Genomic DNA, 20,712 nt, shown 5'->3' with positions numbered 1-20,712 from the left:
ATTTATTATGTTCAAACAGTTACTCGGTACTTGAGTAGTCTTTTCACCAAGTACTTTTTTACTCATACTTGAGTAAGTTTTTGGTGGAGTACTTTTAACTTCTACTTGAGTAATATTATTTTGAAGTAATGCTGCTCTTACTTGAGTATAATTTTTGGCTACTCTACCCACCTCTGCCTTGGTAGACTCTATTGCTGACATACCTGGTCATGTTATGTGAGAATGTAGCTAACTCTAAACCTTTCTTCTTCTACAAGCATTTATGAGACATAGCTGCAGTTGTCTAATGGCCCAACTAGAGGATGGTTCGCAGCTTAGTCTCTGCAGAATGTGAATTTGAAATTTGATGAAAACAATGAAAAGAGAAGACTTCAATGAAACGTCATTGTATTGGATGTGCTGCACTGATGCATTGCCAGACAGTGTTCAGAAGCCACTAAGAAGGCTAACAAAATGTCAGGTTATATAGCACCTTGATGGGTAGAGTACAAGTCCAACAAGGTTCTGCTCAAGCTTTATAACACACTGGTGAGGCCACATCTGGAGTACTGGGTGCAGTTTGGGTCTCCAGGTTACAAAAAGGACATAGCAGCACTAGAGAAGGTCCAGAGAAGAGCGACTAGGCTGATTCAGGGATACAGGGGATGAGTTATAAGGAAAGATTAAAAGAGCCGAGCCTTTACAGTTTAAGCAAAAGAAGATTAAGAGGCGACCTGACTGAAGTGTTTAAAATTATGAAGGGAATTAGTTCAGTCGCTCGAGACGGTGACTTTAAAATGAGTTCATCAAGAACACGGGGACACAGTTGGAGACTTGTTAAGGGTAAATGTTGCACTACCATTAGGAAGTTTTTCTTTACACAGAGAACCATAGACACTTGGAGTAGTAGAAGTAGTATAGCAGACGGTAGGACTTTAGAGACCTTCAAAACTGAACTTGATGTTATTTTGGAAGAATTATGTGGATAGGACTGGTGAGCTTTGTTGGGCTGAAAGGCCTTTTCTTGTCTAGAGTGTTTTAAAAAAATCAACTTGTAACTTAATGAAACACAGCACTATCTATAAAATTAACATTTTCTCCCATAAAACTTTCTGTCATATTTTAGGTAGCAATTCTGAATTCATCGCTTCTGGCGCCTGATTTTTTTATATTTTACCAAATTAACAGACATACACTGAGATCAACACATTCATTCTATTATAAAGAGAATGACTGATATACAATGCTAAAAATAAAAAAATGTAAATGCATCCATATGAATTACTCACAGGGTGATCTTGATCAAGGTCTGGGTCAAATTTTGTTACCAGATGGTGACATCGGTCCAGCTCTGAAATTTTCTTTGGAAACCAGTGAACTGTAAAAACACATAAAAAACAAAACCTTACAAATCAAAATGCATGAATAGACTAATACAGACTTGAACATAACATTTTGAAATAATTTACTGGATTCTCAGACCCCACCTGATTTTGCTGGCACTGCCTCCTGAACCCGACACAGACAGGCATGGGACACAAGTTCAAGGTACACACGAGTTTTTATTTTCTTTCAGTCTCATGGGAAACGCCTCCCCCGTTTCCCACAGGCACAACATAGTACAATATAACAAGTCTTCCTACAATCTTTTCTTTTTTCCTCCACTCCTCTGGTCAAGCTTAGTCTTCCTCCTCCCAACTCTGGTTCCCCGAATAGAGTGAGGCGGCTCCTTTTATTCACTGTGTAGTGGCTGTTGGCTCCTTTTATACGTTATTCGGATGTGCACTAGGTGCTTGATGACTTATTTTTTTGGAAGCTCTTCCGGGTGTGGCAAAAGAACAGCCCGTAAGGGCTCAGCAGCTCCTGCTGCAGCACTCCCTGGCAGTGCAAAAGGGCTGTACCACACTACAACTCCCATGAAGCCCTGCAGGAGTCCGTGGCAATGCTACAACCCAGAGGAGTTGCCATCTAGCATTCAGGAGGAGGTAATGCTTTGGCCACGCTTGATCTCCCAGTCCTCCCAAAGTGGAGTCTTCCCTGCCCTGGCCGCACGCTACAACCTCTGGTCATCATAAGTAGATGAATCCTCCCAGGCAAATGTGGCTGTAGACACATCAGCTACACGAATGAGCTCAGCACTGCGGTCACCTGGGAACCCAATCAGCTGATGGCGAAACCACACCTTCATGTGTCAATCCCTGTCTCCGGATCACCTGCATCTAAAATCATAATCCGACAAGTCAGAGTCCGATTCAGTGATAATATGCAAAACGTCACCCCGTGAAGTATTTTGCTTTGCGCATTCTCTTGGGTCTTTCGCTAGATGTCAATGCCGTTTTTAGAGGCTGTTTGCTCTTCGCCACTCCTGGATGAGCAGGGAGTGGAGGTCAAACAAATGTAGTGTGATGGACAGACAGCGTTTCAGTCTGGCCAGGTCATCCCTCAACTGGAAGAAAGAGCATTTTTAGGGCTCTACATCCCCCGGGACGCTAGATGGCAACTCCCCTGGACGGAAATAGTTCCTTGGATTCCCGCAGGGCAGCATGGGACATGGAGTCCGGTTCTTCAGTCCTGTTGGGTGCCGTGGTGGCCACCAGGGGGAGCTCACCAAGAACCAGGGGGACAGTATCACGACATTAACCCGGAAGTACATAGGATTCACGAGGACGGAAACCCATAGTACTTCTGGGGCACCTGAGGAAGGCATTTGACCCAGAGATGGAATACTTCCGGGTCATGGACTTTAAAAGGACTTTGGGAAACCCCAGCAGACCGAGCCGGAGTTGGGTGGTAGAGGTCGGAGCTGCTGGGAGTGGAGGATTGTGGATTGTTGTTATTATTATTGTTTATTAATTATTGGAAGAATTGTGGAGTGTGCGGTGCTTGGTGCACAGTATTTGAAGATTATTATTATTAAAATCTTCTTGTGCTTTTACAAGTGTGTTTTGGACATCTGTCTGGTGGGTTCAATGGGGCAACAGTGACCCCTAGCATCCACAGTAGCTTAACTTTTCTTCTGGCAAAGAGGGTCACGGTAAAATACAACAAATTTTGTTGCCGTTGACAGCTGATTACCGTCATCTACCCTTGAATTTCGACAAAAGTCGACACCCGCCCTGAAAGAGTTAATATAGTGCCTTTCCCATGCTCAACAATTAACTTAATAACATAAGTGACTAAACACTAAGAACAATTAATTAAATCAACAGAGGGAAAGGAAAACTACATAATCAACAGTTACAACATAAATGTAATCACACAAAAAAAAGGCAAAAGTGAAAAAGCCAGGGCCAGAGCCACATGAAATCACTTCACCCTACACCATACACTGCAACTGCAAAAGCCAGTTTGAAATCCCTTTGAATGTCTGCCCTCAGGCAGGCCACAGTGTAATCGCGCTAGTGTTTCTATTGCTGGTAGGTCCGGTAGAGAGGTAATTGTTCACCAACAACCAATTATTTTGTTAATACAGAATTTAGTCGAAGTAAATGTCGCAAGACATGGATTGGAGAAGACATGTCAGAAGGATAAGAACAATCTAGCAAAGCTGAGCCTTCTGAAGCAAAACATCCCCTTAGTCATCTTAATCACCTACATACACTGTGGCGCTGTTGTCATGTATGAACTTGAGTTTATATATTTTATTAGTGTCTTTATAATATTATTTTTAATATTTTTATGTATTTTCTATTAATTTTGTCTTTTCTAAATGTGCCTCCATTCCGTGTGTTTTGTGAGTGGAGCCCTAGGAGGCAGGGCCACCCTGACATCACCTTAAACTTTATCTGGTTTGCATTAGGAATATTGTATAATGAAGCTCAGGAGTCCCAAAGCATATAACCCCCGAAAAGTTTCAAAATATGCCCAGTACAGGGAGAAATCTCATCACACTAACCCCCGCACAAGGGGTTAGTATCACAGAGGACAACATAGATTCAGTCAGTCATCGTCCAACCCACTATATCCTAACACAGGGGTCTGCTGGAGCCAATCCCAGCCAACACAGGGTGCAAGGCCAGCCCACTGCAGGACACACACACATACAGCACACACTAGGGACAATTTAGGATCACCAAAGCACCTAACCTGCATGTCTTTGGACTGTGGGAAGAAACAGGAGCACCAGGAGGAAACCCACACAGACACGGGAAGAACATGCAAACCCCACGCAGGGAGGACCCGGGAAGCGAACCCGGGTCTCCTAACTGAGAGGCAGCAGCGCTACCACTGCGCCACCGTGCCGCCCAACATAGATTCATCATAAATGAAATGATATTTTTAAAAAAGGCTATGTTACACAGTGAAGCTTCAAAGAGGCACAGCAAGAAATGCCTGACAAGACAAAGCAATTCAAGGCAAACAAGTCCCAAACACAAATCCAGATACAAGTCAGAAAACAGAGCACAGGTCAAAAATATCTAGAAATTCACAAAAAAGCACAAAAAAATAATTCAAGAAACTCGCCACTCCCAAATGCATTCAAAGGAACTACAAAGAATTGTAGGCTGTCCTTGGCTTTTTAAGGCTGGGACTGCTCCCTTACAATGATAGGCAGGTGGCTCCACCTCTTGGGAGACCAACCACAAAACACACAGAACATAACAAAGGAGCAGGAAAAAGAGAAAATAATAAGTCAAAGACTCAAAAGTGAACAAAAAAGACATAAAACAAAAATCTGAACCTTTATAAAAAGTATTATTACTATTTTTGTTATTCTGGTTATTGGATGTGGCGACCCCGAACGGGAGCAGCCGGAAGAAGAACAACTTTAATTTTGTGAACAACAACTCGGTTGCTTTGGATTATGTTTTAAATAAATATATATATTTTTCTTTATTGAGCATTTTGCTCTATTTTTTCTATTTTGTTAAATAAAGTCTTCCATTTTAAAGATTATCTGTTTCCCTGCCATTTACAAGCCAGGGGTTTGTGGTTATCCTCTCCCTTGCAGTATATGGTATTTTCATATATTTTGGGACATTGTTAATACAGTTTCATCTCTGTAGGTCTATCTGGGTCAAAGCTGGCAGGTAGTGGTCTGGGGAAAGCTTGACTAGGCGAGTGTCATCTGGGTTCGCTAGTGAGAAAAGCTGACCTGCCTTTATGGGTCTAATTTGGAGATCTTAAACCTTTTGTGTCATTTGTGGGACAACAAGATACAGTCCATTGTGACTGCTATGTTCTTCTCATGTGATGCACTTTCATGTTTCACAATTATATTTTGTATGTTTGCTTCCTTAGTAGAGCTGGGCATGGTGGAACATCCAGTTTATCTGTCTCCCATTCCTAGTCACAGGGAAGAGAAATCTAGAGGCAGCAGCCACCTTAATCTCCTTAAGGCATGCCCTGTAATTACAAAACTTTAGAGCAGGCACCCAATGGTGAGACTTTAGAGCTTTGGTTGTTTTTAATTATCTGATGTTTATAACTAGAAATTAGCAGAGACACGAATGGAATCATTTACCAGGAAAGGTTGTATATGGCATTTCCACAAACAAGTATTAGTAAAAAATGTAATTCAGTTCAGTTAATTGTATTCTTATGTAACAGACGTCATTGTGTACAGGCTCAGAGGGATTATACAAATCCATACACAGTGTACACGGTTCATTAACAGCCAAAAGTACAAGTCTTACAATCACTTAGCAGTGTCACAGAGTTTCAGCCATTGCCTTCTGTCTTCAAATTATGAAAGTTCTAACACAGTCTTCTTCCTGTTTCGGCTGCTCCCGTTAGGGGTCACCACAGTGGATCATCTTCTTCCATATCTTCCTGTCCTCTCCATCTTGCTCTGTCACTCTCATCACCTGCATGTCCTCCCTCACCACATCCATAAACCTTCTCTTAGACCTTCCTCTTCTCCTCTTAACTGGCAGCTTTATTCTTAGTACCCTCCTTTCATTATACCCAGCGTCTCTCCTCGGCACATGTCCAAACCAACGCAATCTCACCTCTCAGTTTTTGTCACCCAACCATCCAACCTGAGCTGACCCATTAATGTCCTCATTTCTAACCCTGCATCAGCATAACCAAGGAAGTGGTTATTGACATTCATCACACTAAAGAGCCTCAATGTCTGGTCACGATTCAAGGAGTGGATGTAGAGGTGGTCCACTCCTACAATTACTTGGGGGGTCCATATTAATGACTGGATGGACTGGTCTAGGAACACAGAGGAACTAGAGAAGAAAGGGCAGAGCAAACCCATTCTCCTTAGGAGGCTGTGCTCCTTTAATGTTGGAAGGGACATCCTTCACATCTTCTATAACTCTGTTATAGCCAGGCTGTGGTGTTCTGGGCTGGTAACATCACTTCTAGAGAGGTCCACCAAATCAACAAGCTAAGTAAAATGGCAGGCTCAGTTATGGGGCACACTCTGGACCCCCTGGAGTTCATAGCCGAGAAGAGAATTAAAACAAAGCTGAGAGCCATTATGAACAATGCTTCACATCCTCTCTCTGACACACCAACACTGAGGATTTTCAGCCAACAAATCATTCAGGAAAAATGTGTCAAGAGACACTATGGGGGCTCCTTTATACCAAAAACAAGACGTCTACATAATTCCTCACTATGACTGTGACAGCCAAGTCAGAAACCTTTGTTTCTTTTGAGTTTTCTTGCTTTACAGTCATTCCAGTGTGTGTTCAGACCAAAGTGTGTGTGTGTATTTATTCATTTACTTATTTATTTTCCTATTTATGAATGTATCTATTTAAAGAGCTGCTGGAGAAAGCTAGTTCTATCTATCTCTCTATCTATCTATCTATTATATAGTGCCTTTCATATCTATCTATTATATAGTGCCTTTCATATCTATCTATCTATCTATCTTATAGTGCCCTTCCTATCTATCTGTCATATAGTGCCTTTCATATCTATCTATCTATCTATCTATCTATCATATAGTACCTTTCATATCTATCTATCTATCTATCTATCTATCATATAGTACCTTTCATATCTATCTATCTATCTATCTATCTATCTATCTATCTATCTATCTATCTATCTATCTATATCTATCTATCTTTCATATCTATCTATCTATCTATTATATAGTACCTTTCATATCTATCTATCTGTCTATCATATAGTACCTTTCATCTATCTATTATCTATATCTATCTATTATATAGTGCCTATCTATCTGTCATATAGTGCCCTTCCTATCTATCTATCTATCTATCTATCTATCTATCTATCTATCTATCTATCTATCTATCTATCTATCTATCTATCTATCTATCTATCTATCTATCTATCTAATAGTACCTTTCATATCTATCTGTCTATCTATCTATCTATCTATCTATCTATCTATCTATCTATCTATCTATCTATCTATTATATAGTGCCTTTCACATCTACCGCTTTCATTTTTTAGGATCCCTAGAGGTTATTGTAAAAACAAATAAACAAACTGACAGTGCACAAAGTAAGCCAAAATGGCGTGATGGCAAAATAATAAATTATTTGTTCCTGAAAAATGCATCAAACCTGAAATCTGACTTCAGAATCAGTGTGACGGACTGGGAGGTTAAAGAACCAGAGAGTCCCAATATGTTCTGAAAGCACTTCCAAAAATGCTCACTAGTGAGGGAAATCCTTTCAATATATCTATCAAGAGTCACATGAAAATAAAGTTTAACATCTGTTTTTATTTATTTATTATTTGGAGGGGTCAGTGACAAAAACAATCTATCAAAATCAGGACACTACACATTAGCGTTCTTTAACTGTAAACTTTAGTACACATGGCTGCAATTGAATCTTTACCACTAATTATGGTCTACTCCAGCGTTTCTCAACCTTTATGTATTTGCGACCCGAGTTTTCATAACAGTTTTAATTGTGCTCCCTAACGTTTTTTTGAAAGGAGCCCACTAATACCAATTTGTTCTTTTTTAATTAATGATATATCACAGATGCATATTTTATTATACCTACTTAACTTTTATCGACATTTATCTAACTCTATATTTATTTTTCTAGTATCAGAATGTAGTTTACGTTAATTTGTTTTGGTTTCAATAGATGTATTTTTCATATTTTTGATTCTTGTTTTCTTTTTTTCACATCTTCGCGCCCCCCTTTTTGTTACTTCACTCCCCCCTAAGGGGGCCCACCCCCCAGGTTGAGAACCACTGGTCTACTTGAACATAATAGGCATATTAAAGATCAACTTGTTTTCAGGTATTAAAGAACAGTGGAAGGCATTCATGACTCACATTTTTCCTCCTTCGTTGTCCGGACATCTTCTGAAATTCTCTTCAATGAGCTGATGAGAGTGCTGAGATCAGACAGGTGAACCTCACACCGAATAAAATATTCAAGGTCTTCAAGAGTATCTTTGGGTTTCCGACTGGGTCTCGTTTCAAGGTGATGAATCTTTGCCTCAAAGGTCTATAAGTTATCAAAAGAAACAGGGAGCTGTACCTTATCTGATTTATCCTTACAAGTCACATTTCACCCAACTTTTTATTCCTCTTCTAAACAGTTATTTTACCCAAGTATTTATAAAGGAAGAAACAAATGGAATGCCTCATGCAGAAGTAAAAACAACCCTTGAGTTCATTGATTTTAAAATAGAAGAACCAGATGTGCTTCAAGCCCTCAATATGTTGAAACCTAATATAACCCCTGGATCTAATGGGATTTTACCAATTGTATTGAAATAAATGGAAGAAGAAGTCAGCTATAAACTCTTATCAGGTAAATTTCAGCAGTCACTTCAGAAAGGAGAAGTACCTGAGGACTGGAAAGTTACAAATGTGAGTCAATCTTCATGAAAGGAAACAAAGTGGATCCTATAATTACAAATCGTTTAGTCTTACTTATGTGCCATCCAAAATTATGGAAACTATAATAAGAAATAAATGAGACAATTACCTAAACACAAACAATATTCTAAGCAGCAGCCAACATAGGCTTATGAGAGGAAAGTCCTGCCAAACCAAACTTTTAGATTTTGTTGAAGATGCAACCAGAATAATTGGAAAAAACAAAACCTACAACATAATTTCAAGAAGACTTTCAAAAAGCATTTGACCCAGTCGTCTCACAGCAAAGATTAATTCTGAAACTCAAAGCCGTAGGTATCAGAGGTGACCTATAAAACTGGCTCTCAAGATTGGTTAACTAGAAGCAGGCGAAGAGTAAAGATTAAACGAGAATGGAGTGAGGTCATCAGTTCCTTCAGGAGTCTGTCTATGGACCCTTATTACTTTTTCTGATTCATATGAGGGACATTCAAAAAGTTTACACACTTTTTTAATTCTGTTAAGAATCGGCTCTGAGCCCTTTCTTATTTGCAATAGTGACGGACAGGTTGACAGACGAGATTAGGCAGGAATCCCCGTAGACTATGACGTTTGCTGATGACATTGTGATCTGTTGTGAGAGTAGGGAGCAGGTTGAGGAGACCCTGGAGAGGTGGAGATATGAGAAGAGAGGAATGAAGGTCAGTAGGAACAAAACAGAATACATGTGTGTGAATGAGAGGGCGGTCAGAGGAACGGTGAGGATGATGCAGGGAGTAGAGCTGGCGAAGGTGGATGAGTTTAAATACTTTGGATCAACAGTACAGAGTAATGGAGACTGTGGAAGAGAGGTAAAAGAGAGAGTGCAGAGTGGAATGGGTGGAGATGAGTGTCAGGAGTGATTTGTAACAGCAAGAGTGAAACGGAAGGTCTACAGGACGGTAGTAAGACCAGCTATGTTACAGTATATGGGTTGGAGATGATGGCATTGACCTAAGATTTGCATTGAGTGTGACGAGGATGGACACGATTAGAAATGAGGACATTAGTGGGTCACCTCAGGTTGGATGGTTGGGAGACAAAGTCAGAGAGGCGAGATTGGGTTGGTTTGGACATACAGAGGAGAGATGCTGTGTAAATATGAGAGAAGGATGCTAAGGATAGAGCTGCCAGGTAAGAGGAAGAGAGGAAGGCTTAAGAGAAGGTTTATGGATGTGGTGAGAGAGGACATGCAGGTGATGGGTGTAACAAAACAAGATACACAGGACAGAAAGATAGGGAAGAAGATGATCCTCTGTGGCAACCCCTAACGGGAGCAGCCGGGAGAAGAAGAAGATTAAGAATTGCGAAAACAAATCAAATCACTTTTCTACATACAGTAGTCACCTTCCTTTGCGATGCAATTTTCCCAGCATCCTCCCTCCCGCCTTCACCGTTTCCGTCGAAAGATTAAAAGTGCAGAAACGTTTTGAATGTCCCTCGTATTAATGACATTGATTCGGGTGTAGTTAGTAAACTTGTCAGATTTGCAGATTTGAGGTATGGCAGACACTGAGGAGGCAGTAAAGAGACCTGGACAAGCTTCAGAGCTGGACGAACACCAGGAAAATGGAGTTTAATGTAGAAAAGTGCTACATGTGGGCAGGAAGAACATCATTTTCAAATGAGAGACACAGTCAGACAGGAAACAACCTATGAAAAGGATTTAGGGGTTTATGTTGATGCAACATTTCCATTGACTAAGCAATACATAGAAGTAATTAAAAAGGCAAATAAAATGTTAGGTTATATCAGAAAATCTGTTGAATTTACGTCAAGGGACGTTATGCTCAAACTATCCTTCTATATAAAAGCGGTCGGGATTGTCCTTCCGTCCCGTGAGTGCTACGCAGGCGCGGAGTTTCACACACGCCCGTCCCATTTTGCAATGCACGATGGGATTTGTAGTTTCGTTTTTCCAGGTAAAAGATGATTTTCTACTCTAGACTGTGCGATATCTTCTTCTTCTTTCTTACTATATAAAAGCGGTCGGGATTGTCCTTCCGTCCCGTGAGTGGAAAGCGTAGCGGTATTCCGCTTATCACAGACTTACTACTTGCGGCTTGCGGTACGAATCGACATGATGTGAGCAGAGTTCTGGTGCTCCCATCGTTCCCTTGCTTTTGTGCGCTGGAAAAATAGACAAAATTATGTCTCTGGAAATAATTAATGTTAATGGAGTACAAATGCCTCACCGCGTAGTAAATATCAGGGGGGTTCAAAAGGGCGACTTCAATATAGAAAAAAAGTTTAAATTTCATCACAAAAATAACAGAAACTACGAGTATTAAAGTAATACCGCTTAAATGCAATATAACCAAATTAATGAGTTTGTATAAAATATCAAATTGATCTACATATTGAATTGCCTTAAGAAGTGGTCGCCTTAAAAGGCGGGTCAGCCTAGTATAATACAATAGTGAGATCACATCTGGAGTGTTGTATGCAGTTCTGGTCACCATGATAGAAGAAAGATATAGCAGCACTTGAAGCTGAGCAGAGGAGAGCAGCCAAGTGTATCTCAGGGCTTTAGGACACATCCTTCTGTGACAGACTCAGAGAATTAAACTGTTTAGCCATGAGCAGAGGAGACAGCGTATGGACCTCATGCAGGTATTTAAAACCCTCAAAGGCACTGATAAAGTAGTTCTAGTAGATTTCTTTCAGCTTAAGGGTGAATCATGTACTCGAGGACATCAGTGGACATTAAGGGGCAGTGCATTTAAAACTGAAGCCAGGGAGCACTTCTTTACTCAATGAGTCGTGGGAGACATGAAGTTGAAGCAGACACCTTGACATCCTTCCAAAAGAATCTGGATGAGATACTGGAGACCACTTAACTATTAGCTAAACAAAAGAGCTTGATGGACTGAATGGTGTCCTCTTGTTTCTTATGTTCTTCAAGATTTTTTAGCTCATGTTGAATCTTAACTTTATATATATAATACGATAACGTGTCTGTTTGTCTGTCTAGGATTTTACATCGCCTGTAGCCTGCAAACCATTTGACCTATTGACCTGAAATTTGGTACACATATACTACGTGACGTGACGTGCTGTGATTCAGCACTGCTACCCATTACACCACCATGTTACTCCTTATTTTGAATTAAATAAACTTTATTTATTGCAGTGCCACTGTAAATACATCTCAAAGGAACACAATAAATTTTGTTTGCATGGTAGTTCCATCTTTTAACAATTTGAACCAGGAGTCACAGCTTTCATCAACAGAGTCAGTGCCAGAAAGGAATCACACCTACACTGGATGAAAGCCCATCAGGGTGCCCACAGAGACACACACTTAATTAGATAATTGGACAATCAGACAATAACTCTGATCTGTGTATTTGTGGAATATGATAGGAGATCAAAGTCTCCAGAAAGCTCACATGAACGCAGGAGAATGGAGAGAGTTACCAAGACACAACTCAGATTCATACGCCAGGAGATTTCATGCAGTAGTGCTAAATGTGGCACCACCATGCCCTTCTAAATGATATAACCAACCATCCATTTTCAGATTTTCTTAGTTTAACATTGACATTGACAGAATTGGGCACAAGGTAGGGACCAGCCTTGGATGGATAAGATAGATAGTGTCGGAGATGGCTGGGAGGATGACCTGGCCGGGATGCCCAGGAGGACCGGAGGAGGGCTTATGCCTTCCCCAAACCATGTGGGGGTGACCGCCCTGGTACCTTTGTGGGCCACGGGTACTGAGCTTTGAAGCTCTACCCTGTAGGGGCCTTTGGTCACTGCCAGGGGGTGCCCTTATGCCTTTGGAACCCTGGACCTCAGCACTTGCGCCACACCCGGAAGTGCTGGGGAGAAGAGGAGCAGGGACACCCAGAATGCTTCCGGGGATGCGGCTGGCACTTCTGCCACACAGGGGCGTGTCGGTGGAAGATTGCCGGGACACACCTGGAGCACATCTGGGGGATTAATAAAAGGGGCCGCCTCCCTTCATACAATGACTAGACTCAGGTGGAAGTGGAGAAGGTCTCTGTAGGAGGCAAGGAGGTGGCCTGAAGAAAGGAAGAAGGCAAATTGTGTTGTGGCCAGGACTTTTGGGGACTTTGGGGTTGTGTGCTGCACTGTACATAAATAATGGTAATTAAATGTGTTGTGGGTGACATGAACGTGTCCGCGCCAGCCTGATAGATAGATAGATAGATAGATAGATGATGAAATAGATATGTAGACTATATAATAGATAGATAGATAGATAGATAGATAGATAGATAGATAGATGAGAAAGGCACTATATGATAGATAGATCGATAGATCGATAGATAGTTAGTCCCAGAGGGAAAGGTCACTTTTTAGAGAAGCCCATAACAAAACCACCACCAACAACCAACCTGAAATACACAAAGAATTATAAAATGAAGAAAAGCTCCTGACTTGCCTAAAGATAAGGCAGCAGTCACAGAGTGGCATTATTATCACTCACACACGCTCATTTGTACACATTTAAAAATAAAGGTACCAGAAAGTTTTTTTTTTTGGTAGCAGTTCCACTAATGAGCCTTTATTTTCAAGACAGTAGTCTACAAGAGAGAACCAGAGTACAAGTGAAAAATGCACACGGACACAGGAAGAGCATGTAAACTCGACACACACAGTAGCCCGTCCAGGTTCGACCACAGAGCTGTGATTCTACAGTGCCACTGTGCTTCCTAACAGTTTAAAATCTGTAGTCTGCCAGTAGAGTGTATAGTTTGCATGTTCTCCCTGTGTCCACTGTGGATTTCCTCCTGGTGCTCCAGTTTTATTGCCATTCTCCAAAGACATGAAGGTTAGGTGACCTGATATTACTAAACTGCCCCCTGATGTGTGTGTATTTGTGTTCGTCCTCCCATGGACTGGCACCTTGTCCAGGTGTTGGTCTTGCCTTGAGCCCAAGTCTTGCTGGGATAGGCTCCAGCATTACCATAACACTTTCCAGGATGAGCAGGTTTGAAAAATGGATGGATAGTTTATCAGTAAAAAAAAAAAAAAGTTTCTGCGAATTCTTGATTTCCTGAATATCTAAATCTTCTAATGTTGATTTATGGCCTAGAATCTACAAAGTTTACGTTTCACCAAAGCTTTTTACCTTACAAATATGATCGCGATTTATATTATACTTCCGATGCATTTATTAACATTTAAAATTCTCAAGTTGTTGTCGTTTTTGGTGCTTAACGACTTGTTTCTGGGTGTCTCATGCAAAACCCCCTTAAATGTATTATTTTGACAGAATATTCAATTAGCAGAGAAGTAACCTCAGCCACCGCGGAAGGAATCCGCACCGATTCCCCGCAGCCTAAACTACAGAATCCAAATTGCGTTATGGCTGTCTTGGTTTTTACTCTTTTATCTCATTAACAATGAAGACTGAAAGCAAATATTTCCGTGTCTCTGCCTTTTTTCCTGGCGTCATTAGGAGTTTTTTTTTTTGTTTCGCCTGAGGGTCTCTGATAGAGACGGCTTTAGCACACAAACGGACACAAAGATGTGGCCAGTTCAATAATTATAAAAGCAGGACAAAAAAATAAATAAACAAATAAATAAATTAAAAAATCCTACTCTCTCCATTTCCTCTTCTCGCGTCACGAAACAAATCGCTACAAAAAGTACAGTTTTCTCAAATACCCATTTGTTTTGTAAAACGCATCAGATATTAACGAATACTTTTAAACAGACACAGAAAATGGAAAGTCCTTGCGCGATTCTCATTTAGAGCAGTGGCGCTGAGCAACAAGTAAAAGAACCAACAAAGATAAAAGCTTACGGAAAAAAAATCGTTTCACGTGATTGCTTAATAAACGTCATGTTTTGTTGTTAAGTTGTTTAATAACTTGGAAACGTTTAGATTAGAGGTTGCATAAAATGTAATTAATCGGTCTACACATTTTTCATATGTGTGCTTTCCAGCTTCAGGTTTTTCACGCACAACTCAAAGGCCTACACAGCAAAACCGGCCCAAATCCCGTATTAAAAGTGGCCTATATAAGTACATGCATGGAAAATGGACTTGCGCTACGTCCAGAGATGGTTCCTGTCTTGAGCCTCACGCCCTCTGCCGACCGATTTCAATGAGGATTTAGCAGAGCGGAGAATATCTGAGATGTCATTTGTCCTTATTGCTTTATCTGAGAATGTCTGACTGACGGAGGGCCACCCAAAAACAGCGAGAACGCGCAAACTTTAAAAAGGAGCCCTCACCACCCTGAAATCCATCTCACATCCAACGTATCCACTTACACCCCGTGGTCTGCCCCAGTTGGTGTGGGTGACCAGATATGACGATTGATTATCCGTTGCTGTTTCCCGCCTTGATACTACTGCTGCCGGCATAGCCTCTAAACTCCCATTATGGAACGTTATTTCACTGTGTATTCCGTATAGCCGGGCGGCACGGTGGCGCAGTGGGTAGCGCTGCTGCCTCGCAGTTAGGAGACCTGGGTCCTCCCTGCATGGAGTTTGCATGTTCTCCCCATGTGTGCGTGGGTTTCCTCCCAAAGGCATGCAGGTTAGGTCGTTTGGCGATTCTAACTTGTGTATGCGCGCACGCGCCCTGCGGTGCGCTGGCGCCGTGCCCGGGGTTTGTTTCCTGCCTTGCGCCCTGGGATTGGCTCCAGCAGACCCCGTGACCCTGTATTTAGGCTATAGCGGGTTAGATAATGGATAAGTGGATTCCATATAACCTATTGTTTCCAGTGGTGTTCATAACTGAGTTTTTTGTTTTTCTTATAATCAGTCGCTTTCTAATTTTCTAATTCTTATTCCTGAACTGGGCCTCGGGGGTCTGCTGAAGTCTATCCCAGCCAGCATTGGGCGTAAGACAGAAACAAACACTGGCCTCTCTGCCGCCCGGCGAACACACACAAGAACACACACAAATCCCAAATACACACGTGGACCGATTTAGTATCGACAATCCACCTAACCTGAATGTCTTTTGAGTGTAATTATACGTTTAATTTATGCAAAAATCCCCCCTCGAGTTCATATTGGCTGTTCGTGCTCAGTCGTACCCTAAACTGGAAAACGCATTCTGTATAATAAAAGTGCCAGAGATGCTCTTCAGAGCGATGCCATTTGTTCTACAAAGAACGTTTATCTGGATCCGTAGCAAGTAACAATACGTTTGTAAAATATCAATGGGTCACTGTTTTTTTAAGGAATCCTGCTGCTTACAATAACATACTAAATTCAGATATTCTTCATATTTTAGTATCAATAGCATACTTTACATTTAAACAGGCACAATATTAACAGCCATAAGATATTAGTCCACAACATTAGCAACCTTTTCAAAGCCAAAAGAGCCATTTAACATAAAAAGAACCCTTCATAGATTGAAATGTGTAGTATATTGTAAGCCTGGACTTTTGGGGGTTTCGTAGTATTAACGAATTATGGGTATTGCGGAGCTGTTAGGAAGTAGATAATAATAATAATAATAATAATAATAATAATAATAATAATAATAATAATAATAATAATAATAAGGTGGTGTAACATGTACTCTGAAAAGATCTTAGTAAAAGGACATGTTAAAGTTTATCACTTTGAACCTGTTCCCGTCTTCTTCCCTTTAATTAGTAAAATATTATTGCCTATGTATACAACATAATGGTCCTTGGCCAAGCAATGATTTACGGAGGAATCCCAAAACTCGGTAAAGAGTCGTTTTGCAACCGTTAGTTTTAAGAGTGTGCGAGAAACCAGCAGTCAGCTGATGTTGGATGTTTTTTGAGCTTTAGAAACACTGTGACGAGAACGGGCCATTCAGCCCAACAAGCGTCCGTCCTGTTCAATTATACTCTTAAGCATACGGGTTATTTAATGGCACTTTATGGTTCTTGATTGGGTTATGTGGTTCCTCGTAGAGCCAATGCACGGCAAAGCATCATTTAGAGTTCTTCGCATATATGAAGTTTGTCCTCTGTGCTTTGAAAAACCTGAAATCTTTAATAAATGGATTATCTATACGTAGCAGGAGACTAACAGATCAAGAAAACATGGAGGTAGGGATGTGTTATTGTATGCAAACAGGGTTCTGTTAAAAATCGTGACTTACTGGTATTTCATAAACTATTCATGTTTATTTACTGTATGGTGCCTGTTATGGATCTAAATAAATGAAAGGTTCTTTCTGGAACCCTCATATGGATGGGTGTTTCGGGAACCAACAATGATTGCCCTATAATATCGCTCTGAAAAACCGTTTAGGCACCTTTATTTTTAAGAATGTGTATTGTCCGTTTATCCTAAACATTTATTTATGGTTTTTTTTTTCCTTCCTTACCTCAAAGACTTTCAGTGTGCGGGACAAGGACGAGTTTTTGGTGTTTCTCAGACGGAAGAACAGGTTGACCATAGCTTTTCCATCTTCTTCTTCAAAGACGATATGATCGGCGGTGTCTCCAGATTCAGCAGCGGCCACTGCGGCTTCCCTTTCTTTTCGGGCATCTTCGATTAAACTTTGCCTCCTTCCAACAAACCTGGGCGACTGTAAAGGTAAATAAATAAATAAATAAATAATCTTCAAGTCTCAGGAAACATATTGGTAAGTGTTTTTGGTAAAACCGAACAACAAGGCGGGTCAGAGATGCGCGTAGAAAGGCGCGCTAATGATTTCCGTTATTGGAAGGCTGGACGCCATAGCGCCTGCTCCAACAATTTCTCGCAAAATCCCTGGACGGGATGTCAGTCCCTCTAAGGGCACAATGCAAGACTAAACCTGAGCTAATTTAGTCTTGCCATCTAATGTCTTTGAAAGCCCAGGCAGGCATTCATATTGCTGTCTCGAGCTGAGTGCTGTTTAATATCACAACAGTTGTTTACGACTTTACAGTTCTAGTTTAGCGAATGTGTAGGGAGCGTGCTGGCGCAATAAAGGGCTGCCGTCGCATCATCCAGGTGGGTGCTGCACATTGGTGGTGATTGAAGTGGCTCCCCCTTGGCTATGTAAAGCGCTCTGAGTGGCGAGAAAAGCGAAACGACATATATAATTTATTATTATTATTATTATTATTATTATTATTATAAGAAGTGTGGCGCAGTGGGTAAGGCTTGGTGCTTTAAATGATTTTAGTATATATATATATATATATATATATATATATATATATATATATATATATATATATATATATATATATATATATATAGAGTCAGTCATTCTCCAACCCGCTATATCTTATCACAGAGTCACGGTGGTCTGCTAGAGCTAATCACAGCCAACAAAGGGCACAAGGCAGGAACAAACCCCGGGGAAGGCGCCAGCCCACCGCAGGACACACACACACGCACACACACCAAGCACACAGGGACAATTTAGGATCGCCAATGCACCTAACCCAGGTCTCTTTTCTGCGAAGCAGCATTGTCATTCTGGTGTAGTGAGTGTTGCTTGCTGAGAGGATACGTGCATTTTAAATGATAGAACAAGAGTTAAAGGTGGGGGTCGAAATGCGTTCTGAATATCCTGTACAATTAGATCTGAGTAATACATCCCACATATATGTAAATGATTAATGAGTTTATAGTATGCACATTAGGCTTGCAATTTGCTAAGAAGGCGGGCATTGCGGTGTAATGGTGGGAGGCTGTGGGTTCAAATCCCGCTACTGACACTGCTTGTGTGACCTTGAACAAGTCACTTCACCTGCCTGCGCTCCAGTTGGAGAAACAAAAGAAATGTAGCCAATTGTAAGTTGCCTTGGATTAAGGCTTAAACTAAGAAATTATAGTTGTGATTATAACAGTTTTACTACTACTGGGAAAAGTAAAAGCAGCAGCGTCCTGTCCCTTTTAAGAATCAGGGTACGAAAGTGATTCTTCAAAGCAGTGGAGAAACCATTTTTGGTTTCTAAAAGAACCATCCACATGAAGATTCCAGAAAGAACCTTTTATTTAGATCCTTAACAGGCTTTTGAAATGGACTCTTTTCAAAGGACTTTTGTTGCATACAGTAGCTCAGGCGGAGTTCAGGTTTTCTAGTATCCTGTTACTCTACATTAAAGACGTCTGTTTTTTACACATATTTGGAGCCTCTTTTTGCATTCGCCAGTGAGGTTCTCTTATGTAAGGTCGGCCAAATAAACATACCTGACACGCAATATAAATGTATCGGTGTATTAAAAGTGAACGCTACCGCAGGTGATGTTGACTAGTGCGCGGGTAGCAAGAAATCGAGCATTCAACATTAAAACGGACGTGTATGAAGGAAAGGGCATGTTTTAAAATTATATTTAAGGCATCTGTATTGTGAAAACTTAAAAATCAGCTGAACTCAACTCATCCATCCATTAATGAAGCAAATTAACCCCACTAATACCCAGAACGTACGCAAGACCGAAACAAACCGAGGCAGGGCGTTCGTTCACACACAAACACACGCCCAGTCTCTCTTATTACATTCATTACAATTATTTCAGTTTCAGCGGTTCTCGGAGTTTGGTATCCGTATGCAACTGAGGATTTTACTTACTTCATCCACATGTTTGAGTTGTTAACACCACCTTGAACTGGATAAGCGGGTTATAAAACGGAAGGAAGAAGAGAATAGACGACTTGAGCCCATTGAGCCGCGTTTGTCAACTCTGCTTTAAAAGACTTTGTCGCGCGTAGCTACATTATAATTGAGTCATTACATTGTTGATTGCAGTTTGAGGACTTCTGTGCGCCTGTGAAATCTTCTTTTATGTTTTATTCCTTCGAGATTAATTTTGCTGTTTACGATTAGACCAGTAGAATTAAGATCGCGAGTTGCGCGTCCGGAACAAGCACCTTGGAGGGAACCGGTGCCGACTTTTCTGTTTGCGCGCCTCAGAGTTAAGCCTGTCCGCGGCAGCGTCAGCCCGCAGTCGGTGGAGGTTACTGATCAGAGACGAACGCGATCTGTTTGTTGGGTTGTTTGTTTACTTATTACTGCTGTCATTCTCTCACATAACGTGTTGCTTCGTCACTTCATCGACGTGCGTATTTTTAAATCCGCAGATCTCTGTCTCTACGTATAACTTTCAGAGTATTTTTTGTTGTTAAACAGGGAAAGTGTCTCCCCAAAATCAAGTTTACAAAAAAAAAAAAAATTCAGACTTACCGTTACCGAGTCAAGCTGTTTAGAGTCCAGCTCGGAGCTCGCTCTGTGGAAGCTTTTTGCAGAAGAAGTAGAGCTATTTGGGGTTGGCATCATGAGACCTGCTTCTTTGGCGAAAGAAAATACGTGTGCCTCGTATCAGCTATTGTGCTTATCTACGGTGACCAATCTGTAGAAGAAATCGAGTCTCCTTCGTATTTATAACAATAACCTCTTTTTTTATGACGTCAAAGCCTCCAATTTGCTTATCAGACACCCTACAGTCTCTGCCACTTCTGTTCCATTTAACTTAATTGCGCCAATATTGCGGAGATTTTTTTTTTTAATTTACACGGGAAGTTGTGTGAAGCCAATTTTCCATACACCTAAAACAGAAGTATTGAATTGTTTTTGCTCTTCTCTAAAAGGACATTACTAGAATCTCTTAAATATTCCAATACCAGCTTATCAAAGTCTGATAATGTGTGCGGTAAAAACTAGACAGACGGAAGCGAATACACTGATTAAGATGAATCAATGTGTCCATTTAATCAAAAGTGTTTGTTATGTTAATAAATTGAAAAATAACTATCTATATTTTTTCTGTCACATCTATCATTACCTCTTTTATATGATGCCTTTCATATCTATCTATCTATCTATCTATCTATCTATCTATCTATCTATCTATCTATTATAGTGCCTTGTCTATCTATCTATCTATCTATCTATCTTACCCATCCAAGGCTGGTCCCTGCCTTGTGCCCAATTCTGCCAATGTCAATGTTAAACTAAGAAAATCTGAAAATGGATGGATGGTTATATCATTTAGAAGGGCATGGTGGTGCCACATTT

The 20,712-nt window shown here is 40.8% G+C and overlaps 1 protein-coding gene across 1 annotated transcript in view; it reads right to left on the bottom strand.

Moving 5' to 3' along the window:
* th (tyrosine hydroxylase) overlaps window positions 1-20,062 on the bottom strand; it is a 78,569-nt gene extending 58,507 nt beyond the window's left edge. Inside the window, exons 1-4 of the mRNA XM_039744522.1 lie at window positions 19,882-20,062; window positions 17,083-17,286; window positions 8,211-8,385; window positions 1,269-1,357 (exon numbers count right to left, since the gene is read on the bottom strand). Of these exons, the coding sequence (XP_039600456.1) occupies window positions 1,269-1,357; window positions 8,211-8,385; window positions 17,083-17,286; window positions 19,882-19,974 (561 nt within the window). The 5' untranslated portion in view covers window positions 19,975-20,062. The remainder of the gene's footprint in view (window positions 1-1,268; window positions 1,358-8,210; window positions 8,386-17,082; window positions 17,287-19,881) is intronic.
* Window positions 20,063-20,712: the final 650 nt, after the last annotated feature.

The sequence above is a fragment of the Polypterus senegalus genome, chromosome 1 (assembly GCF_016835505.1).
Source record: "Polypterus senegalus isolate Bchr_013 chromosome 1, ASM1683550v1, whole genome shotgun sequence".
NCBI lineage: Eukaryota > Metazoa > Chordata > Cladistia > Polypteriformes > Polypteridae > Polypterus > Polypterus senegalus.
Note: the sequence above shows the minus strand (reverse complement) of the source record. Positions and strands in the feature narration are given on the sequence as shown.